Source organism: Girardinichthys multiradiatus, chromosome 1 (assembly GCF_021462225.1).
Source record: "Girardinichthys multiradiatus isolate DD_20200921_A chromosome 1, DD_fGirMul_XY1, whole genome shotgun sequence".
NCBI classification, from domain to species: domain Eukaryota; kingdom Metazoa; phylum Chordata; class Actinopteri; order Cyprinodontiformes; family Goodeidae; genus Girardinichthys; species Girardinichthys multiradiatus.
In genome coordinates this window covers 4,868,340-4,887,250 of record NC_061794.1, presented here as the reverse complement: position 1 = coordinate 4,887,250, position 18,911 = coordinate 4,868,340, and the positions used below count along the sequence as shown (strand labels likewise).

The following is an 18,911-nucleotide window of genomic DNA, read 5'->3' as shown; positions in this document are numbered from 1 at the left end:
GAAGGTCTGAGAAAAGGATGTCTGTAATGGACCTGGTACACTGACGGTTCCGCCCTGCTCCGCAACATTCGATTCGTCACGCAAACTCAACCTGGAGCCGGAATGTCACTGTTGGAATTCCAAAATAAAGTCACTGCGCTTTATTAATTACCAACTCTTTATTGAGCAAATCTGACTCTTTAACATCAGATAAATGCAAGTGCAGTTTACGAAATTTATTAGTTCCGTTCTATGCGACACCGATCAGTTCTGCGTTAACTTGAACATTTTCAAAGGACTTTTAGCGTGTCTGTCAGGAAGTTAAACTGACTTTATTTTGGCGTGTCTATTCACGCAGCGGCCACCAGACTCTCGCCCCATGTTGCGTCTTTGCACATCGGGCCGAGCTTTCCGACTTGCAACGTGCTTTAGGAGCACTCTGCGGGCAGGCATGTCGGGCTCACCTACCCCACCTCCCTCAGCGGAGGCTGTGGGGACCGGGGGCTGTTTCCCCCCCGGATACAAGCCATTTAAACCCGAGGAACACGGATTGGAACGTGGGTTCCGTCTCACTGCTTTCTCGGAGCTGAAGGGATGAGGATGCAAGGTCCCGCAGGAGGTTCTGCTCAAACTCCTTGCGGGACTGGAAACGGACCGAGGTGACGGGTCAGGGAAGACTGGCGACCAGGATTCTGAGTTCGGCCAACAGTTGTCTGGACCCCGGCTTGGTAAGAAACTCATGTTTAATGAGCTGAGCTCAGCTCCAAGCTGCCAAATCCCGGTTGCTAACCAAAGTTAGCTAACGAACTGTTGCTAATCCTGCTAGCTTTCTTAACAAGTACTCATATGACTGATGCTGTGGACCATTCACAGCAAGAACAAGTTCTTTTTACAAATCATATGATAACCCCGTCGTTAATGCATTTACTAAATGAACGCTTGTAAAAACGGGAAACTTATTTCCGGAGCTGTTAAATTACTCCACATGGTGTATGATTCAGCAGAAATATCACTAATGGTTTAGGTACGAAGTCCATCAATACTCATTGCAAGGAGTTAAAATATACAGCTATGCAGAATGCAGCAGAAGCATGAAACTCTTCAAATTAAAACAATGAATGATTCTGCTACACATGAACGCAAAAATAGATTTTACAGTTAAATGGAGAAACCTTGCATTTCCCTTTGTATTTATCCTAGGTATAGGGATGGACAGTTGTGTGATTCCATTGAGGCATGGAGGTCTATCGCTGGTCCAGACCACTGACTTCTTCTACCCTCTGGTAGAAGATCCATATATGATGGTAAGTTTTTTTTGGGTGGAAGTCTTTTCAAGAAGCAAAAGTTACTGAAAATCTAGAAACATATTAAAAACCTGATCTGGTCTGTACTAGTTCTTGAATTAAGTTAATCTTGCGTTAGTTTGACTATAGATTTAAAAACATTGACTAATGAGTGTATTGCTATAAAAGCAACAATATAGTCAGTTTAGAATGTTAACAAGCTGGCAAAGACTGCAGAGAACAGTGGTTATTTTTGAAAAAGCAATTGTTACCAATTAAACTGGAAAGGGTTAGAAAGATAAATTGCAAATAAAAAGCTCAATCCTATACTTTACAAGTCTTAATCGGCATATTAAAGTTCATGGCAGGACAATAAACAAAAGACTGATCATGGCTTGGGTGGAAGGATCAAGTTTTGTCTCTTTAAAAATAATATTGTGGCACAACGGTGAAATGAACCTTAAGACTGTTAGTACCTTTTTCTTTTTGGAAACGTGAGACCAAAGTAGGGATGTTTGATGAAAACCAAACCTCATACTAATTGTCAACCTCAGTGCCAGACAGCTATTGATTTGTACATTTCGGTGGCCAAAGGATCTTTGCATCATGCAGCCAATCAGTGGACCTCGACCTTTACTCCGCAGTATTCTAGAGTCAAAAGTCCCAGTTGGAGTTCAGACCTCTGTGGTGGGACATTCAGAGAGCTGTGCAGGAAATGTAAACCTCAAAGAACTTAAGCAACATTGAGTTTAGAGGAGTTTCTCTACAATGATGTGAGAGACTGATAAAAATTTCAAGCATTGCTACTTAAAAATCCTTAGATTGTTCTGACTTTTCTAACATAAAAATCCATTACATGGGAATACTGTTGGGAAAATGGGCCAAACTAAACACAACCACCGATGGCGATGTCCTCATCCAATAGCAGTTGTGCGTATGTGTAAATGCCAAACTATGTAATCCTCCAGGGGAATGTGTTAATTTGAATGCCAGGGTCTTTGCACATTGTTGCACCTATAAATTACCTTAGACTCTGATGAAACATGTTGTAGCAATAGGCTTAATATAAAGAAGTGGGCTTACAATGCTTTCCCTGGAATGATACTGCAGTGATTGCTGTATAATGGGTCACACCAGGAAAGGAAATGCTTCTATTCTTTAATAGCTCCCAGTGATCTATGTGAAGCTAGTTACTAACAGAATGACCAGTAAAACACTCCAAGATTAGTTTGTCTACTCTGTAATTTCACTCATCCAATGCAACCTGATTTCTGCACTTAGGGACTCAAGGATTGATGAGACAAAGTGTTAATGACTAACTGAGGAGGTTTTACTGTCACCAAAGGTTTTAATGGTGGTTGTGTACTGTTTGAAGTTTAACTTGAGCCAAATCACTGTTGATGGCGGTGAATTTATCTGCTCATCTGGTGAATGTGTTTTCTAGTAACCAGCATTGCAAAAAATAGAAAGTAAGATCTCAGAAAACATTTAAAATATTGTTTTCTATTAGCCCTGCTGTGAGTATTATTTATAGGGACAGAGGCAGTGTAATGTCTGTAAAGAAGCAGATGTAAAACAGGGGTTCACGTTTTAAAAACAAAGCCCACATGATTATGGAGTTGACATTTTTATCGGGGTTTAGCACGGCTGTATCTCAGACTGACAGAACACCATCATTGGGTTTTCCGTGTCTGTAAAGCTAAAATTTAAACGGGTAGCGTTAGCTGTCTGGGAGGATTACTACTTCACTGTTGCAAATACAGAAGCTTTAATGACTTTTTTTTTAAGTTGCTCTCTAAAATCTGTCATAGTGTTAGCATGTAGCATCGTTTGGCATTTTCGTTTTTTTCTTGTCTGCCCACCTCATGGGGAGAGTACCTCCCAGGGACTGAGTGTCTCTGTTAGCAGAAGTTCGACACATTGGTCAAATGTGAATTGGTTAGTTTGTATCAGATTTGACCCAAATGTCAATTATCTTGACAACCCTAGTGAGGAGTTAATTAACTTTAAAAATAAATTAACCTTTCAACAATAATGGAGTTATTGGATATGACTGACTGTATGCATCAAATATTGATATTTTTAGAACTTTACCCTTTTGAAGTCCACAGAGCTCCACTGTTTTTATTAAGAAAAAAAATCCACATAGTTTCTTTAAAATAAAATACACAAACATTTTCACTCTAAATGCTGTCTGTCCCCCATTTATTTCAGTAGCAAAGCTTGCAGGAAACGGTGAAAAGGGATCTTTTACTGCAAGCTGCCATCTGGCGGGCAAACATAAAAATGACAGATTGACCGCTGGTAGCTAAAAATAAAATGATAAAATGAAACATATTCCAATGGTTTTCAATGTTGAAATGTTTTGTCCTTAAAAACAATATGTTGGTTTTACGTACCTTAGCCATTTAGGCTTATTTAAGGGTGTATTCACACTTGCCACTTTTGGTCCGCTTTAAACGGACCACAGTTAGTTTCCCCCCCTGGTCTGGACCAAACAACCGGACCGAGACCCACTTTTTGAGGTGGTCTCGGTCCGCTTCCAAACGGACTCTGGTGCGGTTCGCTTATGGTCTGAATACGAACCGGCCCCGATCCGAACCAATTACAAAAAGCGTACGTCTCTTTGGACCTAAAAAGCCACCGTAGCCGGTAGCAAAGGTTTGTGTTGTGAGGTAATCATACTTGATAAGCTGTGTGTTGCTTAGCAACGCTACGGGCTTGTTGTGGGACAAGGCACGTAGAGAACGTCGGCGTTCAGCACGCGTTCTCCGACGAGAAATGGAACGTCTCAAAGTCTGTGTTGAATGAGCTGCTCTTCACTCTCACAATAATATTGCAGCTTTAATAACGGGACAAATATACAGAACAGAGGTGCTGCACGCAGCACGTCTACAGATGTTTTCTAAATGTCCGGGTCTGTGCTCTGTCCCGCCCCCGTCATTTCTGTCCAATGGGAACAATGATCGTCACCCGCGTGGCTTTGTTTACAAGTAATAGTTCACTTTCAAAAAGTACAATGTGAAAACAAATCGCACCAAATGAAAAAAATGAAGATCGCTTTTGGTCCGGACCAAAGGACTTTCCTGGTGTGAATACACCCTAAGAAGGTGAGATAAAAATAGTAAAAAAACCAAAAAAAATGAAATCATTCCAAATGCCACAAAATGTCCCTTAGATCTCTTAATGCTTAAAAATCTGCCATATTCAGTCGGTGGTTCACAGCTGATGGAAAATATTTAAGTCTCCATTTTCATAATTCTTAACTCCTTACATTTTCAGGAATATGTTAACTAAATTAACATTTTGATTCTGTGAAACTAGTTTAAGTTTATTACAAAATGTGGATACAACTGTAATGTAGCTCCTTGATTGGCTTGTTGTTTCCCAGGGAAGGATAGCCTGTGCCAACGTTTTAAGTGATCTCTACGCTATGGGCATCACGGAGTGTGACAACATGCTGATGTTGCTGAGCCTCAGTCAGAAGATGAATGAAAAGGTAGCGTAACCTGAGCTCATTGGTGGATTACACTTGCTTTGATTCTTATGAAAACCAATTTTAAGTGTTTCAAACTGGGTATCTTTTTATTTCTTCACATTGGCTATGAAATGCATTTTATGTCAGCACTTTGACAAACACATTTTTATTAATTTTGTTTAGGACTCAACAAGCACTATTGTTAATAAACCATTAATAACAGCATAAATGATCAATAACTTTGGCTGACATCAATACTGTAGTGTTGTTTATATGAACCATATTCAGCCTCAAACTGGAGTTTATGTCAAAGTTTTAACTTTCAGTATACTTTACTAGATTGCCCTAGCTGCCCTAATTCTCATAGTTTTTTCTGTTTTCATTCTTAAATGTAACCCTTTTAACAGCACAGTTATTGAAAGGATTGAATAAGGAAATGAAGGTTTTTGTTTGTGACCACAGGATCGTGAGCGAGTGACACCGCTGATGATTAAAGGGTTTCGGGATGCAGCAGAGGAGGGAGGGACATCAGTGACGGGGGGTCAGACAGTCATCAACCCCTGGATCATTGTTGGAGGTGTTGCATCAGTTGTCTGCCAGCCTAATGAATTCATCATGTGAGTCACATGTGATCTAGACAGACCACCCAGCATATGATGCAATACATTCATGTTTTACTTTTAAAACTCATACTTTTCAAGGCTCCTGAACAGTCTGGAATATGAGTTCAGTATTTTTCAGGGTTTGATAAATTTGGAAAAATATTAAGACAGTGAAAATATATTTGTATTTCCAGACCTTTCCATATCCCTTTGACTAAATGTTGTCGTTCCTTTCATTCATGTATACTTCCTTCCATCCTCGCTCCCTTGTGCCCATCTTTCTTTGCTTTCCTTTTTTTTTCTCCTCTCTGCTTTGTGTGTTTTCTTCTATCCATCTTTTTGTCTTTCTTTTCTTCCGTTTTAATTTTTTTTTATTTGTCTGGAGGTTTTCGGGTGAACTTAGTTTTTCTCATACAGCTTCTCACGGTTTGGTTTTCTACACTTTAGGTTAGGCTTAAATAAGTTTAGAACCTGGTAAAGACAGATCTTTTTTATTTTCACGTACTTCGTTTTGTTGTTATAAGACAAAACCTGAGGAATGTTCACATTATTTTTTATAATTTCCAGCTCATTGCAGAACAGACAGTTGAAAAAACCTCAGAGTTAACAGAAGCTTGTTACTGGTTCCTGATTTGGAAAATGGATTATTGGAAGAAAGTGATTAAAATGTAAATTATTAGTTATTTAACCCCAACATTTGCTGGAGCATTTATTAAAATAATAAAACTATTCAAAACAATTTGATTTAGAGTTTTAAAATATAGTATAAGTTTCTAAGTTTGAAGTTGAGCTCATGTAAGATCAGGTTAGAGTTGGTGTTTCAGACATTGACCCCGTTTATGTTTTAGTCATCTGTTTAACAATGTAATCATGCATGATTTGATGTGGAGGATAATGCTGTTCAATCAGCAGTGGTTACATTCAATCACACATACTCTGCTTTTTCTTAGAGATATTGTTTTTATTATCAGACGTGCAACAAACTTCCATCGGCACTCATGTTTGTTGTTTTGCATCTGATACACAAAAATCCCAAAAGAAATCCCTAAATGAATCCCTGCAGATTTCCATATTTGCATGCATATCATTTTTTCTTGCACCCATCTTGTTTTTTATGACTGAAAACTGTAGCATCATCTTCTCTGACCTTTTTAAAAGCCATTTCATTCCTGTCTCTCTGCTGGTGTAGTAGAAAATACATCACCACATCATACTGATGATATATTTAATATGTTATTAGATTTCCTGTTATTATCAATACCAGCTGTTCTTTCTTCATGTATCGTGGCTCTAGACTGCTACAGGTTATTTACATTTCAAAATCTGGAGAAAGTTCATCAGGAACTCTTTATAGTTTTCATTATTGTTATCAAGTACTTTCCTGAGTTTAAAACTCTGATGTTAGAACAACCCTGTTTCATTTTGTTATAAAGTACTATGAACTCATTTTAGTTTTTCATTAAAAAATAGTACATGTACCATGCATAAAATATGCCTGACATTTGTTTCTATTCATTTTTGTCACAGGCCCGATGGAGCTGTACCAGGTGACGTCCTGGTTCTGACCAAACCCCTGGGGACCCGAGTGGCTGTAAATGCCCACCAATGGCTTGATCAGGTCTGCCTCGATGTCTAATGTTATTATATTGGCCTGATCCTAATGTATTTTCATTCTTCTTTATTTCATTTTTAACTGCATTTAATTGGCTTGGGTTGTTGACCTTGTTTACTGATCAATTGTTTTTAAGTGTATATTTATTTTTTGGAATTTGCAATAAAATGTTGGCAATTTAATTCAAAGTAAAATTATAAAGCGTTGCATCTGATTTGGTCCAGGTCACACAGAACCTCTAAGTTATGAGCACTTGTTAGAACGTTAGACATGAAACAATTGAAAGTAAAACATGTTGAATAAAATGTATCCTAAATGTTTACACACCAGTTACTCTAAAACAAATGAAAAAGTTACTGTGTAGCTCTGCCCTCCCCCTGGTTATTGCTGTCAAAATGACAGATGCTGCTTAAAAGCCCCTTTAAAAAAGAAAATAGTTTTAAGAAACTGTTCCTGTCGTCAGAACCCACCTCAAAATTAGATAGTGCTTTAAAAATGGTCTGCTGGTTATTGGTTTTATATTCCTACTGTGCCCTGTGTTTCTGTAACTCGTCAGCCTGAAAAGTGGAACAGGATCAAGCTTGTTGTCACCAAAGAGGAAGTCAAAGAGGCGTATTATGAAGCCATGTTCTCCATGGCAACGCTAAACAGAACAGGTACAACTCCTCTTCCCTAATGTTCTGCAGTCATTGATGGTTGCAATTTTACCTGCCTCTTTTATATACACTGCTCAAAAAAATAAAGGGAACACTCAAATAACACATCCTAGATCTGATTGAATGAAATATTCTCATTTAATACTTTTGTTCTATACAAAGTTGAATGTTCTGACAACAAAATCACACAAAAATCATCAATGGAAATCAAATGTATTAACCAATGGAGGCCTGGATTTGGAGTCACACACAAAATTAAAGTGGAAAAACACACTACAGGCTGATCCAACTTTGATGTAATGTCCTTAAAACAAGTCAAAATGAGGCTCAGTATTGTGTGTGACCTCCATGTGTCTGTATGACCTCCCTACAACGTCTGGGCATGCTCCTGATGAGACGGCGCATGGTCTCCTGAGGGATCTCCTCCCAGACCTGGACTAAAGCATCCGCCAACTCCTGGACAGTCTGTGGTGCAACGTGACGTTGGTGGATGGAGCGAGACATGATGTCCCAGATGTGCTCAATCGGAATCAGGTCTGGGGAACGGGCGGGCCAGTCCATAGCTTCAATGTCTTCATCTTGCAGGAACTGCTGACACACTCCAGCCACATGAGGTCTAACATTGTCCTGCATTAGGAGGAACCCAGGACCAACCGCACCAGCATATGGTCTCACAAGGGGTCTGAGGATCTCATCTCGGTACCTAATGGCAGTCAGACTACCTCTGGCGAGCACATGGAGGGCCATGAGGTCCTCCAAAGAAATGTCACCCCCACACCATTACTGACCCACTGCCAAACCAGTCATGCTGAAGGATGTTGCAGGCAGATGATCACTCTCCACAGTGTCTCCAGACTGTGTCACGTCTGTCACATGTGCTCAGTGTGAACCTGCTTTCATCTGTGAAGAGCACAGGGCACCAGTGGAGAATTTGCCAATCCTGGTGTTCTCTGGCAAATGCCAAGCGTCCTGCACGGTGTTGGGCTGTGAGCACAACCTCCATTTGTGGACATCAGGCCCTCATACCATCCTCATGGAGTCGGTTTCTAACCGTTTGTGCAGACACATGCACATTTGTGGCCTGCTGGAGGTTATTTTGCAGGGCTTTGGCAGTGCTCCTCCTGTTCCTCCTTGCACAAAGGTGGAGGTAGCGGTCCTGCTGCTGGGTTGTTGTCCTCCTACGGCCTCCTCCACGTCTCCTGGTGTACTGGCCTGTCTCCTGGTAGCGCCTCCAGGCTCTGGACACTACGCTGACAGACACAACAAACCTTCTTGCCACAGCTCGCATTGATGCGCCATCCTGGATGAGCTGCTCTACCTGAGCCACTTGTGTGGGTTGTAGAGTCCGTCTCATGCTACCACGAGTGTGAAAGCACCACCAACATTCAAAAGTGACCAAAAACATCAGCCAGAAAGCATAGGTACTGAGAAGTGGTCTGTGGTCCCCACCTGCAGAACCACTCCTTTATTGAGTGTCTTGCTAATCACCAAAGATTTCCCCCTGTTTATTCCATTTGCACAACAACATGAAATTAATTGTCAATCAGTGTTGCTTCCTACGTAGACAGTTTGATTTCACAGAAGTTTGATTTACTTGGAGTTATATTGTGTTGTTTAAGTGTTCCCTTTATTTTTTTTGAGCAGAGTATATAAATACACATTTATCTGGATTTATATACACTTTCAGTCCTACATTATTTCTGGAAGTTTTGATTGTCATTTAAATCTAATCCAATAGTCCATTTCTTTTACAGCGGCAGGCCTAATGCACAAGTACCAGGCCCACGCTGCGACGGATGTGACTGGTTTTGGTTTGTTGGGGCATGCCAACAACCTGGCAGCACAGCAGAAGAACGAGGTGGCCTTCGTTATCCACAACCTACCAATCATAGCCAAGATGAGTGCTATCAGCAAAGCTTGTGGAAACCTGTTCAATCTGCTGCAGGGCAGATCGGCAGAGACTTCTGGTAGGGACATAGAGGCAGTCTGTACAGGGTTCCTAAGCACTCTATAAAAGTGAAGAAAATTGGAAAATATTTTACATTCATTTTTGAACTTGATTGTAAAAATCAGAATTTCTGAAAAATGAAGGCTTTATTAGAGTGGTTTATAAGGACTGTTATTTTGGTTTCCCACAACAAAACTAGAGTTTTTATCCAACTCACTGCTCATTTGTGGTGTTGATATATTAAACAGTCCTTCAATGATCTAAGAAGGGTCTTTTCATTGCTTTTCTTGGGCCTTTAGATCAGTTTACTTCAAGGTTTTAAACTGCTCCTACAGCTCTTGATGTGGGTTTTATTTAGATGCCAGACAGGGCATTTTAATTTTGTGAAATAAAGGTATTGCTGATCATAGACGGTGCTTAAACTAGTAGTACAGAGTTTAAGAGATTTAAGTTTTTCCAGATTGGAAAAAAAATGTGATATCCCATTACAGTGCTCTTTAATCAGGAGCCAGCATCAAGCTTGATCAAATGCAAGACAATGAATAGCCCCTTTTCCACCGAAAGCCCCAGGATTTGTTTTATCCGGGTAATAGAAATCGCAGGGAATTCTGTTATTTTTCCATTGCCAAGGCCCTTTTATTTAAATGATGTCTGTGGAGGTTGTGAAGAAAACTACAATACACCTTCATTCCAGCAGATGGCTCTACTCCTTTACTCCGTTAAGACTTTTAGCTAAAAAATAGTTTCAGCTGATAAATAATAGATAATGAGCAGCTTTAGAGTTATACAGTTGATTAATTATGTCATTATTCCTCAAGTTACACTGGATCCATAAGCAGGATTTTACATTTATTTTTTTACCAACCTGCATCTGGCCAGTTGTTGCTTTACAAATACATGATCCATTTACAATAACTTCTAAACACTGAATAACACACTTATTTTTTCTTTTATTATCATGAGTCATGAGGTAAACTCGTATCAGATTACTGCAGAACATGTTTTTTAGTAAAAATGTATTTATTTGAATAAAACAAAAACGATATTCCAGAAGTACAGGGAACTGATACCTTGACTGTATAATCATAACCAAATATTTATATAAAAGAAGAAGATGCGTAGAGAGTAGAGCAGAGTAAGGCAGGCATGAAAAGGACAAGAGCTTCAGGGAATCTTCATCCAAACTGAAACTGTGGTCTCGCCTTCTGCAGAGCCATGTGCATAAAACTTTGAAAATTAAAAATATTAGATAAATAAATGTAAGAGATAAACAAACAAGTTCATACTGCACTAAGTTAGATTTACATGAAAAGACAATCTTAGGAAAATGTGTATTTTTTAAAAGTGCTCTGATTATCACCACTGCATTAAAACATTTGTCTTACAGAACTGTGGTGAAATAGTTTATAATTAATGCCAACAATAACCCTGTGATGGACTGGTGACCTGTCCAGGGTGTACCCCACCTCCTGTCCATAGACTGCTGGAGATAGGCACCAGCTCCCCCGCGACCCACTATGGAATAAGCGGTAGAAAATGACCAACTGACTGACTGGCCAACAATAACCAAAAATCACTCATTTCCAGCGAAAAATATTCAGTTTTTATTGCGGTTATCCACCACATACTTACTAAACACTTTATATTCAGTTTTAGCCTCCACAAATGGATAACGGGTAGCAGTAAATCCCAGAGTGCCAGGTCGAGATTAGCCAGAGGTTAGTGGGGAAGTCCCAGTCCAACCACCTGGTTGGCTTAGCTTAAAAACATTAAATTTAGGCTCGGTCTTGATGAACTGACTGCACAGCTGAAGTTTTGAGGTCTACTTTCTCACTTAAAAACACCTTTAAAACTACTTTTTGTGACAAATTAATGGCATAAAAACAATTCATTTACATACTAACCATTACTGAAGCTACTGATGCCATGCCTCGCTGAACACAGCTCTCTCCCTTAAACAAATCCTGAGGAAAGCTGAAAAGACCATCTCCAGATCAGGACCATTTGCCTGTGAAGGTAAAGCCCTGGGAAAGTGAAATTACCCTGGTAAATTTGTATCGAAATGCAGCCTTGGCTTTACAAAGCCAGGGGCTTTCCACAAGCTGTGGGAAAGGGGCTATTGTTTTAGTACTCAAAGATTCATAATAATGTCATAAGTTACAAGAAAGTCTAGATGCTTGGAAAAACGATGTAAATCTAAGAGTGAATCTAGACTTTAATCCCCCTGCCGTTCCTCCCATCAGGTGGGCTGCTGGTGTGCTTACCCAGAGAGCAGGCTGCCAAGTTCTGTTCAGAGATGAAGAGCCTCAACTCAGCTCAGGGTGCCTCAAATGGAGCCTGGATCATTGGGATCGTAGAGAAAGGCGACCGCCAGGCACGCATAATCGACAAGCCTCGCATCATTGAGGTGCCACCACGAGGAAGCCAGGGAGCCAATCAGGATAACAGCGCCACCAACTCGGACCCAAATAGCTATTTGTCTTAGACGATGCTGCTGCCTCTGACACTACTCTGGTGTGTGTGTGTGTGTGTGTGTGTGTGTGTGTGTGTATGTGTATGTATGTGTGTGTGAGATTTGTTCATCTGAATATTTCAGTCAAACTGGTGAACGAACCAGTTTGAACCAAAATGAGTGTCATCGGGTGAAATGAGGCTTACCATTTTATAATATGAATTAAGGGTACGTTCTAACTCCATTCCTTTAATTTAGAGCTCAACACCTTCATGTTTCCATCATTTCTTTACGTTTTATTTAATTTTTGGGATGTATTAAAATAAAATGTTGAACAGGTGATGTGGAAAATAAATGGATAATCAATCCTGGTATCTGGTTCTGCCCACTGAGCTCACTGGAAGGCTTGAGCAGCTTCCTCAGAACAGCTGGGCAGTGTCCAAGATTTCTGCCTCTGACAGCTAATTGGCCATCCAACATGGAGTCCCTCCTTTTCCTGTTTTATGAAGCTCTGCTTTTCAAACCCAAGCACAGGGCCTGGCAAGGTGGATGTTTGCAGAATTAGAGGTGGGACTTGAACTGCTGGAGGTTTAAAGCTGTTTGTAGATTTTTTTGCTTTTCACACTCAATAAAACCATCAAAACTCCATTTGGCTGTTTTGTCAATGTATGTAAAAAAAAAAAAAACCTGACAAAAACTAAATTAAAACTTAAAAGACCTAATTCCATTCTGGAAAGCATGAGTATGTTCCAGGTCTGGATAAGTGGAAACATTTCTATTTTCAGATATTCTTTGCCCCATGTCCAAATCTTTTATCCATCCATGCATTGATCCATTTGACCTTTGCAAATGGCTTGCATTTGTATAGCGCTATATCAAGTCAGAAGACTCCAAAGCGCTTTAAACTACTATCAGTCAATTAGAAGTCGATTACATTTTGAGCTTTTTGGTTGTTTGGCTGAAGAATGAGATGTAATTATGCACTCCAATGAAGCTCAAACCTCAGATTTTCCAAGGACACAAACCTTTTTTGATTTATGAAACCTTTATATGTAAAAACACAAAAAATGGTATTAGGTGCTAAAGTAGTTTCCCGCCCACGGTGCCATTTATAGAAAAAAACTCCCACTGGGTACCTAAACCACAGTTTGAGAACATGGATTAAGACTATTTTAAAAGATTACAGTAAAGTTGCTGAAAGAAGCAAAAGACAAATGGTTGATTCAGAAATCAACCAAAAAAATCATGAAGTTCTCAAATACAAATGTACTTATTCCTATACCCAAACAAAAAAGACAGTCCTAGGTATTATATAAAAGTTGATCCCAAAAAATAAAAATAGTTTTCATTTGATACTAGTAAAATCAGGGGTATTAATTATTGAAGTAAAATGAAGTATAAATTTCACTTAGACTCAAAATCAGCAAATTATGAATAAACAATGTGTGGATTAAGCCTTTTCTTGCTCTTTTAAGTTGTACAAATTTACAACATTATCTTTCCACAATATTAATGTGTGGAATATACGCAGAGTGGCAAAGCCAGAAAATGTTTTATTACTCACTTAATGTTTTTCCACCGGAGGAACTCTCGTTCTTGAACCGGTTCGGTTCACATGCCTTTGAACTTTGGTGTTTGGTTGAGTACCGACCCGTTTGCACCAGTTTTGGGAACCAAGCATTAGTCATTAACAGTGGGCGTTACACAAGCAGAGCTTGCTGAGCTGTTCACAATGTTCCTTTTAATGCAAAAAGAGCGCATCCATAAACTACAACAGAGTATTAGGGCCAGGCAAAAAGATATTTTTAATTAGGAGAATAAAGTCGTAACATTACGAGAATTAAGTTGTAGGTTAATATTACCAGAATAAAGTGGGAATATTGGTAATATAATAATAAAGTCATAAAACTACAAGAAAAAATTTATGACAGCTCCACTTCCAAAGAACAAGTAATTTCTTCCATGTCCATGTGGTTCTTTCTTTGAAACAGACACAGTCCTCTCAAAGTCCTGATGCTGGTAATAATTTAATGCCTTTGTGCTAAAAGAATAAGAATGTCCTTATTTGTTAAACTGAGACTCAAGTATACCTTCACAGGATGCTCAACATTCCACATTTTAATGCATGGAAAGCTGTGCTTTTTTGTAAGAGTTCTCATAAAAATTCTGACTTTATTCTTGTAATGTTACAACTTTATTCTCGTAATTTGAAAACAAAACAAAAAACTCTTAAACTAGCCCTTATACTCTGTCGTAATAAACTACAGTTAATACGGAATAGGAGCAGAGGCGGTTCTAGACCAAATTTACCAGGGGGGCCAGGGTTTGTCAATACCTACATTTAAAATACTGATTTAACAGTTAAAGCAAATTAGACTGATTCTAAACAACACTTTATAGATAAGATGGATAAAAATAAAAGAATTTCTTGTATATGTTTTAAAAATTTTTGGAAATTGCATTGTATAATTTAATGACACCTAGTTTATGTAATTCACTTTAAATAATCAGTTCTTTAGAAAACCTTACTTGAATCTAGACTTCTTGGCCTATGAGATGATCTCAGTGATACAGATATCATTACAGCAAGCTGAACACATGCAGCTATTTTCTGAAGCGTGAGTTTTTTTCGTTCCTTGTTTCATAACCATAATATTTTATCTGAACAGCAACAGTGCTTAGCGCCACTTGCACTGTTCCATATTTTCTCTCCCTCTACCTGGATAGCGCCTGCCTGCAGTACCGAAGGCCTCCACCAGAGACGCCTGTCTTCAGCAGCACCTGACACGGTGCTCTCCTCTTCTCTCCGTCTCATCATAAATGTTGTGGATTAACAACTGTTTGTTGTGTTGCCACAACTTCCACAAACCGAGGCTGTCAATGAAGCTGAATTTGCTCCACACATGACTCCATTTACGCTCCTGATCAGCATTTATACTCCTTGAAAAGCCCCTATGCCTAAATACTGATTTATGTATTCCCTGACATCTTGTTTGTATTATGACACGTGTTTTGATTAATGTTGTGAACAAAATTTGATTCTGTCTTATAAATGTCAATAAAATAAAATTAAAATGATGATGTTGTAATTCCACTCCAGGACAGCAGATGGCAATGTAAAAAGAGTTCGATTTACACAAGAATCAAGCGGAAGCTTTGGGATGTAAATAAACCAGGCATCTATACAGTTTATTCTGGTTAAAATTAGCAGTTTGTAGAGCTGTTTGGTTATGATTTAGTTCTTAACCCATCGTGTGTTTGTGCGTCCTGTGTTACTCGGTTGTTAAGGTGGTAAAGAGTTAATATTTCATGTCTTTATAGTTATCATCATGCCGTACCTGAGCGGTAAGGAGACGGTGAAAGAGATCAGGAGGGCTCTGTCCAACCCCAACATCCAGTCCGACCCTCTGCGGTACCGGAACACCGTGCTCAAAGTCATCAGGTGGATCTCCGACTCACACTCACCTGCCGTATCTGCAGGGCCGGTGTTATTGGTTCACAGCTGGGCCCCGCAGACCCAGTCTCCCTCTTCACTTAAACATTAAAACCGAGTATGTGCTTCATAAAGCACAGAACAAACAACCACACGGAACACAGGAAGGGCTAAACGTTTAGTGTTTGTTTGTTAAGTTTACTGATTTTGAGTTTTGGGGTTTCTGATTGGCTGATCACCAGTCAGGGCTGATCTAAATCCAAAATGATTTCTTTGTGCACCCCTGATGCTATGTTTATTCAAACGTATTCTGTTCAAATGGCCTGTGTTATTCTCAGTGGATTATTTGAATGCATTACCACTATTGTTCTATATTAAGTTATGTTATTATACCAAAGCCCGCTATTAGTTGCGGTGGTTTACAGCCGCAAACCTTAACTTTAATTATTGGGGTTTTATGTAATGGGCCAGTACCAAGTAGCACATGGTTGTGAGGTGGAAGAAAAATTATACATGGTCTTCTGGATTTCATGATTTTTTTTATAAATACCAATCTGAACAGTGACAGCTTGGGTCTGTTTCTGCCAACTAGTTTGCACATCTAAAGACAATAGTTTGTTGTCTTTTCTCCCTTGTTAAATAGCTCAAGCTTAGTCACTCAGTTTTAAAATCTTGCTACAGTGTCTCAGTTAGATGTAGCTCCTAGCAACACATAAATATGCCTTTTCAAGGATTGTCATGTGTTTAGCTCCATCCATCAGCTCTGACAGTTTTCCTTGCTGAAGTAAAGGATTCCCACAGCATCATGGTGCCACAACTGTATTTTACTGTAGGGATGATGTCTTCATATCATGTGGGGTTAGCAGCACTAGAATACAAATGCACCACCACACCTTTCAGGCTTTTATTTGCAACAATAAAAACAGAAAACTTTTGTATAAAATTCCTTCTACTTCACACTTACATTATTATAAGAATATATGATGATAACTGTCTGATTTTTAACTTCTGCCTCAATTCTTGACCCGCCTCCTCCACCTCAGGGCCATGTCTCAGGGTGTGGATGTCTCCGACCTGTTCAGTGAGATGGTGAAAGCCTGCGCCACTGTAGATGTGGTCCAGAAGAAACTGGTATACATATTTCTGTGTAGCTACGCCCACCTAAACCCAGAGCTGTCCCTGCTGGTCGTCAACACTCTGAGGAAAGACTGCCTGGATCCGAACCCCATGGTCCGCAGCCTGGCCCTGAGAAGCATGACCAACCTGAGGCAAGCTGAAAGAGAGATGCATGGAGCTGAGCAAGAGCCTCACAGCATTGTGGACAGATTTCAGAGCATTGTGTCTGTGTGGCAGGTTGCCCAGCTTGGTGGAGTACGTGGAGCAACCCCTGACAGCGGGGCTGAGAGACAGAGCAGCTTGTGTCCGACGGGTGGCTGTTCTTGGCTGGGCCAAACTGCACAATCTCCAACCTGGCTCAGAAATAGGTGGATTTTTCATTTCTTCTGTTTGAAGAAAAGGAAAACAAAACCAAGCAGAAAAATAAGAAAACAAACCAGAATAAGTGGGAGATGATTTGAGGTCCTTCTTTCTACCAAAATTGGTGCCAATTCTTTTAAAGAAAGAAACCATTCTGCGAAATGACTGAGGAGGTATCCATGATGACTAGTAAAAAGCTATTGGACAATTTAGATGTATGTGACTGATATTGTTAAACATTAACAATAGCCTGTTGGTGGCGCCAGTGTTCATAGATTTTAGACTCATTTGATCATAAATCTGTTTTTACCACCAGTTATGAAACTACTTTGCCGGCACTTGCTCTTTTCAAACCTACTTTGGACTTTAAGAACAATCAGTCATTTGCTCATCAGTGGTTTAAATTACAGCACAGTGATGTTCATCATGGTGATGTTAAGATTTCAGACACCTCATGTTTGTAATATCCTCTAGATGCCACGGTGGTGAACGAGCTGTACAGCCTGCTGAGGGACCCCGACCCCGTGGTGATGGTAAACTGTCTACGAGCTCTGGAGGAGATCCTGAAGGAGGAAGGGGGGGTTGTTATTAACAAGCCCATCACTCATCACCTCCTCAACAGGTTAGTCCAAACAAACTGCATTGTGTTTTATTAAGTTAGTGCATAATTGTGAAGTACAAGGAAAATTCTACATGGTTGTCAAACCTGTTTACAAACAAACATCTGAAATATAGGGCTGTGCAATATGTCCTAAAACATATATCACAATATAGTTTGAATATATTGCAATCTGTTCTTCATCACTTTAATAAGCTACACTGTAATGTAGCTGTGACCCCTGAATCAGACGCTGACCCTCCTTTTGACAGTCAGACAAATGAAACTAATTTAACAGCTGTGTTTCCACATAATCCAACAGTAGATATGATCTTCTGGATCTTCATGATGCTGTTTGTTCACCAATGCTCACTAGCAAACCTTTAAGCCTTCACAGAACAGCTGCAATCATTCTTTAATTAAATTACATACATGTAGACTCTAGTTACTAAGTCATTGACTTTTGAAAGCAACTGGTTGCAATGGGTTTTATTTAAGGGTATCAGACTAAAGGGAAGCAGAATACCAATATACAGCACACTCTTCATCTTTATTTGTGGCAAATTAGGCTGCAGTACAGGAGGGGCATTAACACAGACATTCAACAGTACACAAAGTACAAAATAGTAAAAATTAAACAAACAGCCTCTAGTGGTGGTGAGACATATTATTAAAAAAAACACAATTGCTGTTGGGATAAAACTGACTCTGCATCTCTTGGTTCTACATTTTGGAACCACCAACCTCTGTCCTGATGGCAGGTATTGAAAGAGGTGTTTCAGGGTGTGCAGATTGTGCTGCAGCTCAGTCTCTGCAGCTGATTGGTGTAGAGCAAATCAAAGCTCTCCTGTGGCTGCCCAATAAGCCTGGCAGCCCATTTCACAATATGATTGATTCTTATTTTTTTGCTGAAGCATTTCCTAAGCAAGACAATAGACAGAAAGACAAAATAGATTCAATGACAGATCGATGAAATGGTCATAAGATTCTTGTCAACATTGAATGCAGCCTGTTTCCTAAGACAGTGCAGACGCTGGTGGCCCCATTTACAGACTGCCACACAGTTAGCCTCAAAATTCAGCCCAGAGTCAGTAACTGTGCCCAGGTATTTATACTGGGTCACCTGTTCCACAATCTCCCTCTGAATGGAGACCGAGTCAAAACAATGGTAGTTTTTCCTGAAATTATTTACCATGTCTTTAGCATTATATATGGGTTAAGTACCATTAAAGGATGTTATTTTTCAGTTAAATACGTTTTTTTTAGATCAATTAAATGAAAACTTTTAACTTTGTATTTCTAAAACAATTATATACCCCAACTAAATATATGAGTCTGTATTTGTAAGAGAGATCATTAGATTTTAATAACCTGCCTCAGCTCTTCGTGTGAAA

General features: G+C 39.5%; 2 protein-coding genes across 3 annotated transcripts in view; both read left to right on the top strand.

The window, feature by feature from the left end:
• The first annotated feature begins 320 nt into the window (after window positions 1-320).
• sephs3 (selenophosphate synthetase 3) lies at window positions 321-12,658 on the top strand. The gene is made up of 8 exons (XM_047380156.1): window positions 321-707; window positions 1,180-1,283; window positions 4,654-4,761; window positions 5,203-5,357; window positions 6,870-6,960; window positions 7,511-7,610; window positions 9,365-9,577; window positions 11,802-12,658. Exons 1-8 carry the CDS (start codon window positions 359-361, stop codon window positions 12,041-12,043), a joined length of 1,362 nt encoding a protein of 453 aa, XP_047236112.1. The 5' UTR covers window positions 321-358; the 3' UTR covers window positions 12,044-12,658.
• A 2,466-nt stretch (window positions 12,659-15,124) lies between these two features.
• Window positions 15,125-18,911, top strand: part of ap4b1 (adaptor related protein complex 4 subunit beta 1) — a 40,524-nt gene continuing 36,737 nt past the window's right edge. The window contains exons 1-5 of one of the 2 annotated variants that reach the window (XM_047377184.1): window positions 15,125-15,173; window positions 15,332-15,452; window positions 16,487-16,711; window positions 16,797-16,927; window positions 17,394-17,541. In XM_047377184.1, coding sequence (XP_047233140.1) covers window positions 15,340-15,452; window positions 16,487-16,711; window positions 16,797-16,927; window positions 17,394-17,541 — 617 coding nt within the window. In that variant the 5' untranslated portion in view covers window positions 15,125-15,173; window positions 15,332-15,339. The other variant, XM_047377176.1, reaches the window with a different exon arrangement.